Source organism: Phyllostomus hastatus, unplaced genomic scaffold (assembly GCF_019186645.2).
Source record: "Phyllostomus hastatus isolate PE091 unplaced genomic scaffold, TTU_PhHast_1.1 phas_contig_210, whole genome shotgun sequence".
NCBI classification, from domain to species: domain Eukaryota; kingdom Metazoa; phylum Chordata; class Mammalia; order Chiroptera; family Phyllostomidae; genus Phyllostomus; species Phyllostomus hastatus.
The window spans coordinates 36,773,976-36,788,473 of record NW_025333737.1 but is presented as its reverse complement, the minus strand read 5'-3'; the positions used below and the strand labels follow the sequence as shown (position 1 = coordinate 36,788,473).

At 66.5% G+C, this 14,498-nt stretch overlaps 1 protein-coding gene across 1 annotated transcript in view; it reads right to left on the bottom strand.

The window, feature by feature from the left end:
- The window catches only part of PGS1 (phosphatidylglycerophosphate synthase 1), a 28,038-nt gene extending 14,738 nt beyond the window's left edge, over positions 1-13,300 (bottom strand). Inside the window, exons 1-6 of the mRNA XM_045835914.1 lie at positions 13,148-13,300; positions 5,278-5,467; positions 4,499-4,576; positions 3,319-3,418; positions 2,359-2,548; positions 1,157-1,335 (exon numbers count right to left, since the gene is read on the bottom strand). Of these exons, the coding sequence (XP_045691870.1) occupies positions 1,157-1,335; positions 2,359-2,548; positions 3,319-3,418; positions 4,499-4,576; positions 5,278-5,467; positions 13,148-13,281 (871 nt within the window). The 5' untranslated portion in view covers positions 13,282-13,300. The remainder of the gene's footprint in view (positions 1-1,156; positions 1,336-2,358; positions 2,549-3,318; positions 3,419-4,498; positions 4,577-5,277; positions 5,468-13,147) is intronic.
- Positions 13,301-14,498: the final 1,198 nt, after the last annotated feature.

The window sequence follows — 14,498 nt, the reverse complement described above, 5'->3', positions numbered from 1 at the left end:
GAGACGGAACCACAGCGTGAGCAAGGATGTGGCGCCAGGGAGAATGGAGGCGGGACAGCGATGCCGCGAAAGCAGGCTCTCTGGGAGGCCAATGGGGAACCGGACAAGCCCTGCGCATGGCGGACTGAGAAGGCAGAGAGCCAGGGCGGCGCCCAGGGCATCTGCGCTCAGCCCTGGCCCGGGCTGGGGGGCGGGGGCGGCAGTCAGCGCACAGCCCTCTCCTCGCCGACGCCGCACCGTCCCGGGAGCCCCTCCTGCGCCGTGGGGCTGAGGGCCCTGCCCCAGCGTCTGCCCCTCCAGCGCTGCCCAGGCAGCTCCCCCCCCCCTCCCCGCACGGCCGACCCCCCTCCCCCGAGCGCAGGGACCGGTCCTAAGCACACTCGCGCCTGGCCTGCGGGGTCGGACGGGGGTCAGCCAATGCTTTCCCGGTAGGACACAGAGCAAGAGTTTCGGGCTCCGAGAGCCAAAGGGCAAAGTGGAGGCTAATACGGAGAATGCTAGTTTACACGAGAGGGAAAACAGGTTTCCGTGAATCTTGTGAGGACAAAATTAAAAAGCGAGGTCGAAGCCCACTGTCCCAGCCGGCGGCAGACCGGGCAGGCACCCGCTGGCTCAGGTGGCCCCGCGGCCCCTGGCCCCAGGCACCACACTCTGGACGCTGCCACTCCAGGTGGGGCCGGGCCAACCCCTCCCCGCACTGCTGATGCAGCAGAGCCAGCAGCAGCCCTCGGAGGCCGCGGGAAGTGGCCACCACAGGAATCACAGGAACGCAGTTGCCCCCGGGAACCTCGCTGCCAGGATGGGCCAGGGCCGGGCTGAGGGCCCTCTGGGTCACTGTCCAGGCGGGAGGCCACAGGGCCTCCACGGGGCCGAGCAGGAAGCTGGCCTGGGGGCGGGGGGCAGACACTGCACCGCAGCTCCCCTGCTCGCCCCCCTCCCCCGGCTCAGCCCCGAAGCCCACGCTCCCACCCGGCTCCCTCCCCACAGAGCATGACCGACGGCCAGTGAGTCATCTGTCTGGCTCCTGCGACAAAAGCAGAACCGGGCCCTGCCACCCCAGACTCCCCGCCTGTGGCCAGGCCACCAGAGACGTGTTCTCCCCGGCCCTCCCACCCCCCCACCCCAGGCTCAGGGGGCGGCCCGGCCCGGGCCCTACCTTTGTAAGGGTGCACCATGCCCTCCACCACCTGCACCGTGTCGTCCGCCTGCAGCTGCAGGGACACGTCCCCCACGGCCTCCACCAGCTCTGCGAAGAAGTCCGCGACCTCGGGGCAGTCCCGCAGGAACACGTAGCGGTCCTGGCGGTTGGTGAAGTAGGAGTCGCTCAGGTTGGCGCTGCGAGGGGGACAAGCAGGCGAGGACTCAGGCCGGGGCGGCGGCAGGCCCGGGGGCGGGTCTCCGGTGAGCCACAGGGGCAGGAATGCTGGCTCCGGTCAGGACACGGGGGCTGCGGTGGCCACCTGTGGGCTACCGAGCACGACCACTCACGAGAGACAGGCAAGAGTGGCACTGAGGTGACTCTGGGCAGGGGCCGGTGGAGCCCCTCCCTTGCAGAGCCACCGGGCGGCTGAGCGAAGAACTGTGGCTGGTCACCGGCACAGTGACAGTGCCCGTGCCGGACACTCAGCAGGACCTGGGTCCCCTCCTGGCTCTGCCTTTCCATTCTTGCGTGTTGGTGGCTCTGCCTGACCAAGTCACCCTCCTCTCGGACGTCTGGTCTCTCGTGTCTGAAGCGAGGAACCCACCACCCAGGGTCACTGAGAAGTTACAGGGGACGCCCACCCAAGGGGCCCGGCACAGCACAGGAAGCGCGCAGCAAGCCCCGCCCCCTCCAGCTCCACCACGAAGCGGGTGTGGCAGGACTCTCTTTACAGACCTGTTTTCCTTCCACCCCCACCCGCCTTGGCGGCCACCAGCTCAGGCTCCGTGTCTGCGGGCCAGTTTCTGTTTTGTTTTGTCCACGAGTTTGGGTTTTTTTAGGCTCCGCGTATCGGTGATATCAGCTCTCTCCGTCTGACTGACTCCACGTGGCGTGAAACCCGCTGCTGTCAAAGCGGCGAGGCTTCGTTCTCTTTACCGCTGAGCGGGGCTCCGCTGCGCATGCACACCTGCTCTGCCCCGCCCCCGTCCGCGCGGAGCAGACTCGGAGCTGCTCTCCGACCCCGCGGCCCTGGGGTCTCCCACCCGGGCTCCGAGGGCTTCCCCCACCCAGGCAGCCGCGGTGCCCGGGGGCGCCCGCAGCAGCAGCAGTGAGGCTAAAACCACGAGGGCGGGTTCTCGACGGCTCACGGAGACAGACGGGTCTCCCTCCCCGGGAACCACGGCGGGGAGGCCAGGACGAAGGGGGACGGAGCTCACCCGCTCAGGATGACGCTGCTGTCGAAGAGGTACACCTTAATGTGCTGCAGGCCGATGGTCTCGTTGAAGCGCTCGGGGACCAGCAGCCGCAGGAGGCCGCGGAGGCTCGGCGTGTGGAAGAGGGAGACTCGGACCTGCTCCGGGAACCGCTGCAGGAGCGGCAGCAGCATCGTGCGCGAGTTCTTCCGGCCTGAGCACGCGGGCGAGCGGAGGAAGAGGGAAGGGCGACTCACACCAGGAGAAGCGGCGGCGACAGTGTGGGGCCCCGTTCACCGTGCACCCGTCAGGACCGGTCAGCCAGAGGGGCTCCGGGCCCACCTCTGGTCCGGGCACCCGCACGTCTCAGGGCAGGGCCGCTGTGGTCAGCACCCTTTCATCCCCTCCCGGTCACGGTGCCCAACCTCCTCCTGGAGCCTCCCCACCCCCACTGCTGGCACCTCTGCTCTGGGCGCAGACGACTCTGACCGCCCTGAGCCCGCACCCCCGGCCCCGCAGGGGGAGAGCACAGGGCCTGGCCGCACAACGGGAGCCCCTGCTGCGGCCACACGGGGCTCTGGTCTGACCACCAGGGCGGCAGACTCTTCCAGGGGCCGAGAGGCCGTGCTCAGTGGGGCCTGGCCGTCAGAGGCCACGACCCAGAGGAGGAAGCCACTCCAAGGCCCGGGGCCAGGAGAACGGTCCTGGTGCCGTGTCCAAGCCCAGGTCACGACCTGCCCGAAGCGGGCCAGTCTCGAGAGCCCCAAAACCTCTCTTCCAGCCCAAGCTGTTCTCTGCCGGGCGACAGCCCGTGCCCCAGGAGGACTCCTGACTCGGACAATCAGACGGTCCTGGGCTAGCCGGACAGGCCTCCCACGGCCTCGCCCTGTGCCAGGGTGGGGGTGGGGGGCGCTCACGCTGCCCGAGACAGAGGCTCTGGGACCAGGAGAACCGGGAGAAAGCGCGGGGAGGCGTCAGACTCACCTCTAGAGCCCCGTGTGAAGTCCAGGAGCACGGACACCCGGAGGTCCGAGGGGGACTCGGCTCGCAGCGACCTCTCCAGGGCGATCTCCAGGCAGTCCACCTACCGAGGGGCGGGCCCGAGGGGCGGGGCGTGAGATCGCACGACGGCCACCCCTCCCGGTCGGCCGACCCCCCACTGCCCTCTCTGAACACACACCCGTCCGTGCGCAGAGGCCCACGCCTTCACCTGAGGCCGCCGTGGGAATGGTCACTCGAGGACCCACCCGACACCCCTCCAGCCAGGGCCTTGCAGGAGACGGGGCCGGCATGGACACCCCTGTCCTGAAGGTGCTCTCTGCCCACTGGCTGCCAAGCAGCCAAGAGTGTCAGGGAACAGGGAGAGGCCCCCCCCGCTCAGAGAGGAAGGGGGGGCACGTCCGCTCACCTGCCCTCCCCGGCACCCCCTGCCCTGCCCCGTTGCTGCCCAGCTCCCACCCGCGGCATTCTGGGCCAGAACGGCACTCCCCATGGGCAGGGGTCCCATCGCCCAGCCTCGGATCAGCAAGACCCCGGTGGGGCACGGACACAGCCCGCTGACCGCGTCCACTCTCCCGCCGCTCAGCCCCTGGGTCACCCTCGCGCCGGCACCTGCGCCGGAACCGGGCTGCGAGAAGCACGGCCTCTGCCACCCTTCCCACCCCCACCGGTCCTGGTGCCGGTGACACGCGTGGCCTGCCAGCCAGTGCAGGCAGAACAGGGTCGGCTGCAGCCCTGGCCCCGGACGCCGCCCCGCCGGCACTCGTGTGGCGACGTTCCAATAAAGTTTTATTCATAGACACCCAAACTGGCATTTCATGTGCTTTCCACGAGGCACAGACACTACGCTGCTTCTGATTTTTAACTCGATCGTTTGAAAACGTACAAACCAGTTTTAGCTCGAAGGCCAGATCTGGGGGGCCCTGGACGGCAGGCAGAGCGGCTGGGGCCCCCAGTGCTGGGGGGAAGGGGGTGCAGGCCCACAAAGGTGGGACCCCCACACCTTCCTTGCTATCTTCCCGACACGCCCAGTCTCGGGGGCAACGAGAGCACAAGCGGGCCCCGGGGCGGGCAAGGAAGGGCTGCCGGACGCCGCTCCACCAGCGGCACGCGGCCTGCGGGCCCCTCGCTGCTCCCACCAGGACCACCCGCCCCCAGGCCTTACCAGCTCCTGCTCCAAAGGGCCTGTGCCCAGGTAGAGGGACGCCATCACCACCCGTCTCCTGGCCGCTTTGATCTGCCCCTGCAAGAGAAGAAAGCGCCGGGAACTCAGAGCCACCATTTCACAGTCCGCTGAGCAGCGCGGTCCCCTGGCCTCACAGGCCGACACACCCCGCGCTGAGCTGTTCCGTGGTGTCTGCGCCCGTTAACACTCCCAGCGGGGAGTCCGGCCCACGGCCCAGGGCGGCTGCGAATGTGGCCCAACACAAAATCACAAGTTCACTTAAAACACTACGAGGTACGTTCGTGACCCCGTGTCTCGACGTATTTAACATGTGGCCCAAGACGACTCTTGTTCTTCCAGGGCGGCCCGGAGACGCCAAGAGGTCGGACGCCCCTGGTTGAAAGCAAGCCCCGAAGGTGTCTGTGCGGTAGCCCACCACACCAGCGCCCGCGGTCCTCCGGGAAACGCTCTGCCCAAGAGCACGGCGTGATCTGCGCGCCAGCCGTCTCAGCAGGGAGGTGCCGGGCGGTGCGCCCCCTCTCCCGCCCCCCTTCCTGTGGGCTCCACTTCAACACAGGGCGCAGGGCACTCGGTGCACAAGGCCCGGACCCAGAGCTGCCCTGCACCCCCACTCGGCCGTTCCGTCGCTGAGGACCACCTGGCCGAGCCCACGGGGGTCCGCTGGGCGCCCACCGAGACTTCCGGAGCAGCAGAAGGCGCTTCCGCCCGGGACCCGCCCAGCCGCACGCCCGTCGCCCTGCCCCCCAGGCGCGGCTTACCTTCATGAGCTCGAAGAACTCGGCGGGGGAGGAGAGCACCCGCACGTGGGAGCTGGAGACCCCGAACTCCGGCACCAGGTTCCGGATCCACTGGAACCTGTGCACGCCCTCGGGGCACAGGCAGCAAGGCGGGGGGCCGGCCTGGGGGACGGCCGGGGACAGCAGAGGGGCCAACAGCAGCCATGGCGACCTGGGTCCGGAGACACACGCAGGGGGTCACCGCACTGCTCAAGTGCTTCCACAGACGCCTCTCTCAACAGTTTGCGGGGGGCGGGGGGTGGTTTGTTTTTTACCAATTTCAGATTTCCTAGACCACGTGAAGTGAGTCCAACTCAAACTCCACATGGAGGTTTTCCCTTCAGTCCCACTGGCTGAGCCCCCGCAGAAGTGCCGGAGCCTGCGGGTGCGCCCCAAGCGCCCCAAACACCAGGTTGATTCCAGTAGCCACCGGCGAGCCCCCAGATGCCACTGCTTGGCTACCACGGCCCCGACACCCGGCCGGCGGCAGCCCTGGAGGGCCACCGAACACGAGGACACGTCTACCGTGAGAGGCCCAGAAAAATAAAGTTTCCTCGTACACTGGATTAACTAATTAAATATCTGACCCCCAAAATAAAATGTTCCCAGGGGTACAACAATTTTTGTCTTCACTCCTAGGATATGGAGTGAAAAGCTGCAGCAGGGAGAGGCCACCTTGAGAGGCGACAGCAGTGACCACACTGCCCCTTCCCCATGGACACACCTTCCTCTGGGCCGTGCGCCCTCGGGGCGGCCCTGGGCCAGCACCTGCAGCCGCGGACCTCCCCCAGGCCCAGGGCGGGGACCCCTTCCGGGACTGGGGCAGGGGCAGGGTCCGGCAAGCCTGCAGCACAAACCCGGCCCACCCCAAATTCCCGAAAATGCAGCAGGAAACCCCTCCTGGGGGTGTGGCCTTCCAGCTCGGCCTCCAGGGGGCCCTGGGCAAAGGGCGCTCGAGCCCCCCGGGGGCCGTGGAGCCACAGATTCCAGGAAGATGACGTCATCGCTCGCCGTGTCCAAGCCCGAACCTTCCCAGGGCCGCACGGGCCCCGCACACCGCTTCCCAGGAAGCCCACCGGCGTGTCGCCGCCGACTCAGAGCCGAGGAAACTGGTCAGCCTGGAAGGTGCCGGCGCCCTGGGTCCTGGGAAGCCTCGGGGGGCAGAGGGGGGCGGGCAGCGCCCCCCGCCCCCGCCCGCGGTCTCTGCAGTGGCGGTGACCGCACCCGAGTGTGCAGTGGCCTTCCCGGCTCCGAAGGGATGAGCACCGGCCACACAGGACGGCCCCAGACACCGAACCGGGCACGGCCCCTCGGGCTCCCCAACTGCGGGCCGTCCCCCGCTGAGCTCAGGCCGCGTGCGTCCCGGGGGAGCGGGGCCCTTCCCGGCCGAGGGGAAACCGGAGACTCGGGAAGGCCACACGCCGGCCCGACGGTCCGTCTGGGGTTCCAGGTGGGGCCTCGGGTCTCCGAGTCACCGACCACACGCGGCCTGTCCGCGGGGAAACCCCACGGTAGCGTGAGAGCGACCTCTCTCCCGGCCCGGCAACCCTCCCCAGCGCGGCGCTCGGACCCTAAGGAGGGGGCCCGCAGGCAGTCCCCACGCCCTCCCCCCGGGGCGAGGAGACGCGGCGGCTCCCAGAAGGCAGGACGAGGAAGCACCTCCCTGGCACGCAACCCCGGAGAGGGCAGGTGCCAGCGTGGGCCTCCGTCCAAGCCGCCGCACGCACGCGCCTGGGACGCGCCACGCAGGGCCGGGAAGGAGGGCCAGGCGGGGGCCCCGCCTCCCACAGCCCCGGCGGCGGCTCGCACACCTGCAGTTACGGGGGGACGACACAGCCGGCGCTAAAATTAACTAACCGGGGTCCGAACGCTGACACACGGCCCGTGTGCTTCAGTGACACTGCCCGGGCCACCGGGGCAGCTCCGGGACGCCCGGCACAGCGGGCCACCCGGGGGGGCAGGCGGGGACAGGCCACGGCCGCCATCGCCAGAACAGCCGACAGCCTGCACAGGCGTCAGCCCACGCCCCCCCACCCCACCCCCTACCCCCCGGTCCTGCGGGCAGAGAGGCGCTCCGGTGGGCCCAGGCACCCCCAGGGCCTCCGTGGGCCGGTCCCGCCCCCGCCCCCGCCCCCGCCAGGCGGCTCTCCCCGGGACGCTCCCCCGGGGGCTCGGCCTGAGATCTGCTGAGGCCTCTTCTGGGGGCTCCCTGCTCCATCTGCGGGCTGACGGGTCTGCTTTCGCTCGAGGGGAGCAGCCGAGAAACGCCTCGGGGGGCGTCCAGGCTACCGTCAGCTGGCTGCCCCCACAGGGGCGCCTGCGGCCCGCCCCACCCGAGCAGCCGCCTCAGGCTTCTCTGGAGCCTGCTCGGGGCCCGTCCGTTTTCTCCTCCCTCCCCCAGAGCCCCCTGGGGGTTAGTCCCCTCTTCCCACCGTGGGGCTCCCGGGGGTTCTCCCAGAAGAGGGTTCCCTGCTGCGGGCAACAGCCTGCCGCGCAGGTGCCCTGGGCCCAGGCTGGGCGTCAGCCCCGGGACGCCCCCCTCGGGTCCCGGGTCAGAAAGCTGCCGCCCCCCAGGGGGTCTGGGGCGGCCGGCAGCCGGGCCCACTCACGCTTCGGGGACTGGGCAGCTCAGGCGCACTCGCGCACCCTGCACCGAGACCTGGGCTCGCGTCCCCGCTCCTCGACGCTGCCCAGCTCCCACTTCTAGCCACAGGGCGGGGGCAGCGCGGGGGCTGAGGACTGCAGTGCGCCCCCCCGCACACTCTGGCACAGTGGGGGCGGTTAGAGAACAGCGCTCGGGCAGAGCAGGGGCGCCAGGCACTCAGCCCCCGAACGAACAGTGCAAACCACCCCCAGCCTGTGGTTCTAAAAGCAAAACGCGACAGGCAGCCCCGCTGAAGGGCGGGCCCAGCACCCACGGGGCGCCTGAGTCTGTGGGTGCAGCGCACGGTTCGAGGCTTCCCCCGGAATCTGCAGAGGGGCTGGGCCTGAGCACCGAGGACTCCGGACCTGGAGCCCCACTCCTCCACCCAGACAGGGGCCCGGGGGGGTGGGATGGAAGGTGGGCGCCGGAGGAGACCCTCAAGCGTGGCGGGAGGGGGCGTGGGGGCGAGGGCAGCCGCTCCCCTCCGTGTCCAGGAGGAGCCCAGTCCGAACAGCCCTGACTAAGCACAGTGTGCCCCGACGCCCCTGTGCCCGAGACCCCGGACCAGGGGCCGCCGGCAAGCCAAGACGGTGGGAGCCTTCCCGGCCCCAGACAGGACAGCGCAGCCCGGCCCCTCGTGGGAGGGACATGGGACATGAGTTCAGGACCAGCAGCCGGAGCAGAGCGGCTGCCGAGACCCCGCGGACACGCCGTCCCCCTCACAGGGCGCCTCAGGGAGCAGAGGCCGCACCCACGGGAAAATGCGGCCATGCCTTTCACCTTCCCTGCGTCCCCCTGTCCCCCTGTCCCCCAGGCTCAGTGCAGGCCCTGGCACGCAGGCGTGCCGGCCAGCGACCCAGGGCTTTTCCCAAACAGGGCACGCGGGGCTCTGAAGGGAGGACCCGGCGATGCCTCGGACGCCAGCCCCACCTCCACGCCGGCGGTGGGGGGCGTCGAGTCTCCGGGCCCCACACGAGGGCTACCAGGTGTCCGAGGCTGCAGGCTCGGAGCCCCGGCCCGGAGCCCCACGAGGCCCCGGGGACTCAGAGATGAGGTTCGTGGTGCAGACCCTGCGGCTTGGGTCCCCTCCGAAAGACGGAAGTCTTAAAAGAAACTGAGCGCTCTGGACTGCTGTATTTTCAGAAACGACTGTTTTCAGAAAAACCCACCCTTCCCCTTCCCTCATACACGTTTACATGTGTTAAAAAAAAAAAAAGTGAACTAGTGAGAAAAGAGCAACAGTCATAACATTTCCTGAGAAAGGCTCGGGCAACGACCCACGGCCGCGCACTTCCTGCAGCCCGGCCGGCGGCCCTGCCTGCCCTGCCTCTCGCAAGGCCGGACCGCCGGGGAGGTGGGCGGGTTCCCGGACTCCCGAGGGCCGCAACCCACCCCGGCCCGCCAGGGGCCACGCTCAGGCCGCTGACTCCGCTCCTGACGCGCCCCCAAAAGAAAGCCGATTGTCACATCAGGGCGCCAGAAATCCAGCGCACGACCCACACCGCCCCGCGGGCTGGGCTGGCCGAACGCACGAGGCCCACCTGACCGCCGGCCGGGAGTCCTGCGCTAGGAGTGCAAGCCGCCTCCGCCAGCCCGACTTGCCGGCAGGCAGCCTCGAACTCGGCCCCTTCACGTGCATCAGGGCCAGTGTTTACCGGGGGGTTATCCCTCCCAACCCTGCGGCCCCGGGCTGCCTCCGGCCCGTCCACACAGCCGCTGACCAGGCCTGACTCACCGCCAGCACCAGTGTGCTCGGGGCGGACACGGGCCAGCACAAGCCCAACACGGCTGCAGCCCACAAGCCGGCCCCCTGCACCCCGCACCCCCATTCCCGGCAAGGCCGGGTCCGAAAACGTGGATTGGGGGAAACCGTGCCGCAACTCCAAGTCTCCCCCTCCCACCTGTTCCAGGGCTATAAATAGACCGAGAGGTGACCCCACCGCACTGGGATGAGTCAGGAGGGCTGGGTCCCGGCACCGCCAAGTTCAAAGAGCCAGTCATTTCTGGAAACCCGGTGGTCCCTCGGGGCAGAGACTGCTACCCAGTTGAACAAGCGCGCGCTGATGCCGTCACGGTGCAAGAAACTCTGACTGAAAGGAGAATCTGCAAGTGACGCTTCCCCTCCCAACTCGGGGAAGCCAGCCCCCCGCCACACGCCTAGAACGAGGAAAACAAGACCTGAGTTTCAAAAACAAAGACTTTTCTGCACATGTAGCTCAAATTGAAAATGGGTGTTTTTTTCTGTTTTTTTGTTGTTGTTGTTGTTGTTGTTGTTTTAAAGGAGACCACAGAAAAACTACTTCCTTGTGTGGCAGGGGAGCTCAAGGTGAGGAGCCAATGCCCTCCCGACGCCCTGACCTCCCGGCGGGTCTCCTCTGCTCCTCGGCTCCAGAGAGTCGACACTGCCGATCTGACAACCGTGGGAAGCTCCTGTCTCCTCGCCCCAACTCCCCACCCCCCACTCCAGACCCCTGCAGTCAGCTCGGCACTGGGCGCTCTGCCTGGACCCTAAGCGTGCCCCTGACTCTCCCTGGCAGCAGCCCCCAACCTGGCCCTTCCTCACTCCCCCGTCTGACCGAACCCCAGGGCCGCCCCCGAGGCACCCCCCCTCCGCACTCGGCCAGGGCTGACCCTCCCACGGCCCTCTCCTCTCCTCCCACCGCCGTGGCTTCCCACCAGCCCCGCCCTCCTCGGCCCAGACCGCGGACAGGAGAAACTACACAGCATCTCAGAGCTTGCCTCCCAGGAGGACTGGCTTACGCCCAGCTCCTCTCTCCCTCCCCTCCCCTCCCCACTCAGCACCCCCAGCAGCCCCTGGAAATGGGGAGGGGAGAACCTGTGGAAGCTCAGGACGGCGGTCTGCTGCTGCTGTGACCATCAGCTCGTGTCACTCACTGTCCTTCCAGACACTCGGTCCCCCCAGCATCCCCCTCCATCCCCCATCCTCCACCGCGCCCATGCCCACTCCTGCTCTCTGAAACACGGCTCGGAGCTCGCCAGCACCGGGAGGCCTCCCGTGACTCCCAGGTGCGCCTCTCGGGCACCCCCGTGCCTGTCCCTGCCTCGCTGGACTGTTGCTGCTGCTATGGGGCTGAGCACCTGAGGTCTCATTGCTGCTTCTCAGGTGCCCGGCGCGGCCCGCGGGGCTCCAGGCACCTGCTGAAGGGGCGGGCCCAGCAGCCCATGGGGGAGAGTCAGAGGCCTGTTTCAGGGACAACTGCAGGGTTTCTGGGTCAGTGATTAGCAGACACGGCAAGGGGAGCTCTCCGTCGCCACGGCTGCCTGTCACTGCAAGGAAACCGCGGCAGCGAAGGGCAGTGAAGGCACCGCCCCCTCTCCCTGCCGTCCTGCCGGCCCCGAGGGTTCGCCGGGCGCTCCGACAGCTGAGTCAGACTGACAGGCTGAAATCTAAAATAACTTCAGTTCACGGCTACACAGAACCCTTGTCAATGAATCAGTGATCAGAGTTACAAGAAACCGCATCATTCGGGGAATGAGGAATCGGGAGGTGCGACTCAGGAGGGGGAGGAAACGAAAGCCAGCGGCCACGGGCGAGCGCCCCTGCAGACGTGAGCAACCCCAGACGCCGAGGCCACCGGGAATTGAAAGGAAAGCCGCACCACGAAAAAGGCCGAGAGTCAGAAACCGACGGGCCGGTGACGGCGCTGGTCGGAGCCGGGGGTCCTTTGACCCCCAAGGACCCCCAGACACGAGTCTCCGGCATGTGCGCTTCTGTGTGTGGCTCCCCTGGGTTCCTGGCGGGGCTGTGGGCCCCGGAAACCAGTGGCCTCTCCCCATGCCATTACAAGGAAACTCGGGGCCACTACTCACAAAAAGCACTTTGGGGAGTCAATTCAGACTATCCCCCCGACACAATGCCCCCCCAAAAAAAAACCACCCAAGAGAAATATCGTTTTTAGAAGAATTTGTGGAGATTGCCCAACACCCTTTAGCAATCAATTCCAATGTTAACAGTGATTAATAATGGTTTTCACGCAGTTTAAACACGTACAGGGAAATGACAAAATCACCTAAACATCTTCCAGGAGAGAACAGAATCTTGAAACTTTCAACCAAATTTCTCGGTAGCCCGAGACTAGGACGTAGAAGTCATCTGACTTCACTCCCCCACTGGGACGGACTGGTCTTTGCTCAGAACCGGTTGCAGAGCACGGAGAGGCTCCCCCCCCACTCCCGCTGCGTGCGCTGATCTGAATCTCAGAACCTTTCTGATCAGCAGGCTTCCAAGAGCTCCATCCGTCACCCACAAGTTCCCCTAATCAACTCTTTTGCTGTAAATCTCCCACCGTCACCCACCATGAAGCAAGTTCCTCTTCCTATCTAGAATCAGCCACCGGAGGGGGCCACGGTCGGCGGCACCCTAGGCCAGTGGGGGGGGGGTCAAACCTCACACAGCAGCCGCAGATGCAAATCTAGGACGACGCAAACCGTATAAAGGATGCCCTTCAAAGATCCCCCCCTGACCCACACACACCGAGGATCAAGGGTAATGCTAGAATCTAATTAAAAAAAAAAAAAAAAGCATATGAACACAAGAGGATTTTTTTTTTTCTTTTCTTTTTTTTTTTTTAATCTCAGCGAGAGCAGCGGGCCTCTTTCTTCGTCGTCACGTTCTGGGCAAATGTTTGCTTTAAGAGACCACTGCCCGGACACCCTGCTCGTCAGCCTACTTCACCGTTTACGTAACTCACTTCAGTACTTTTCCACAACGCGGGCCCTTTGGGAAGCTTTCGGAGAAGGGGGTTCGAGTGGTTCCTCTTCCCCGGCCTGAGTGCCACTGACTCAGGATTGCTTCACAGCCCCGGCTGGCAGGATGTGAGAAACGCTGCGTGCACACAGTCCCAGCGGGGCTGATTCACGCCGCGGGGTCACCTCGCGGCCGGCCGGGGTTGCTCAAGGAAGGGACCCCTCCGACCCCGAACCGTCCCTCTCGCAGCCAGGCGGCCACGCCCCCTCCCGCAGCGCGCGCACGAGCCCTCCGCGCACGTGCACGCGGCCGGCGGCCGGCGGCCGGCTCGTCTCCGCGCACCGCGGGGCGCGGGGCAGGGCTGGGGGCCCGGGCCCCCGGGGAGGCCGAGGGGGGAGCCGGGGCGGCGGGCCCGGGCGCGGGGGGACACTCGGGCCTCGCTGCGACGCCGCGGGCGGGCGGGCGGGGACGGCCGCGCGCACCCCCGCCGCCCCTCTCACCTCCTGCGCCGGCGGTCCCGGTTCCTGCCGAGGCGGTCGGACAGGCGCCCCAGGAGCGCGGCCAGCCCGGGCCGGCCAGGCAGGAGGCCCAGCAGCCGCCTCCAGAACACCGGCCGGGCCACCGCCGCCGCCATGGAGACTCGCCGCTTCCGCTTCCGGCGCGCAAGAACTTTATTGACAACGGCGCGCGCCGACACGGGGCGGCGCGCGCCGGGACCGCGGCCGGGAGGCGGCGGGGTGCCCGCAGCCTCAGTTTCCCGTCTGGGGACGCGGTGGGGCGGGCGGGGGGTCCCACGTGTGCTGCGCGCCCGGGCGCAGTCGCCTGCATCCCCCTGACTCCGCATCGACAGGTGGGGACCTCACCTTGCAGACCCCCGATCCAGTTGGGCTGAACCTGCGGCCGACGCACCCCCCTGAGAGGTGTGGGTTACACTTTGTGCAAAACTGGGTTACCGCTGACGCACGTCACGCACTGAGCACGGAAAACCCCATTTTCGCCTTGTCAGTCCCGCGGCCTGCAGCCCCCCCCCCCACACCCCGCCGTGTGTGCAGGCTACGAGACACCTGCTGTCACCAGCCCCCGCCCGGGAAGGGATGGGTCTCTGGCCAGATAAGCTGAGGGAGCTCATCCCTGCAGCCAAAGGACACTTGGTGGCCAATCGTTTAAAAGGAAAACGTCGCAGGATCCTGAGACGGGAAAGGTAGCCCTGGTCTGATGTGTGCGGCTCCCTGGGAACCCCACGTGGGCTGGGCCTTGGAAGCTGGAAAAGCCAGAGGAGATAGTCATTTCCTACTTATTGCGGGGTGGGGGGGGGGCGGGGGAGCTGTGTTGCGAGGTTAAAAAGGTGCAGACACACTGGATACAAAACATTCCAAATTCCACTTCCACCAACTTATCCCAAGCAAAGAGCAGTAACAGGTTCCCCCCAGGAATGTTCATCTCAGCATTTGTTCTTGAACTCAAAAATGTGGACGACCGCGCCTTCCCCTCCCCACCCCACCCCCAGGCGCATTACCTGGGCCTTTCCCTCTCCTAAGCGCCAAGGGCCCTGTTTTTGCTTCTGTAACTTGTTTCCTCAGCCTAGCCAGCCCACCTGGCTCACCTCAATCTACCACCTTTGTAACTCTCTAAATAAACTTTCTCTTACAATTTGAAAAAAAAAAATATGTGAATGCAATCCACAGCGGGGGAGTTGGTTACATAAGTAAGGATACGTCACTACATTGCAAAACCAGGCATCCATTAAAAAAAATTGTGTTCTTGAAGAATGTTTGTTCTAACAAAAAACAATGGGGAAGAAACCAACAACCAAAAGAGAATGTTTGTTCTAAAAGAACTGTTTATTGACGT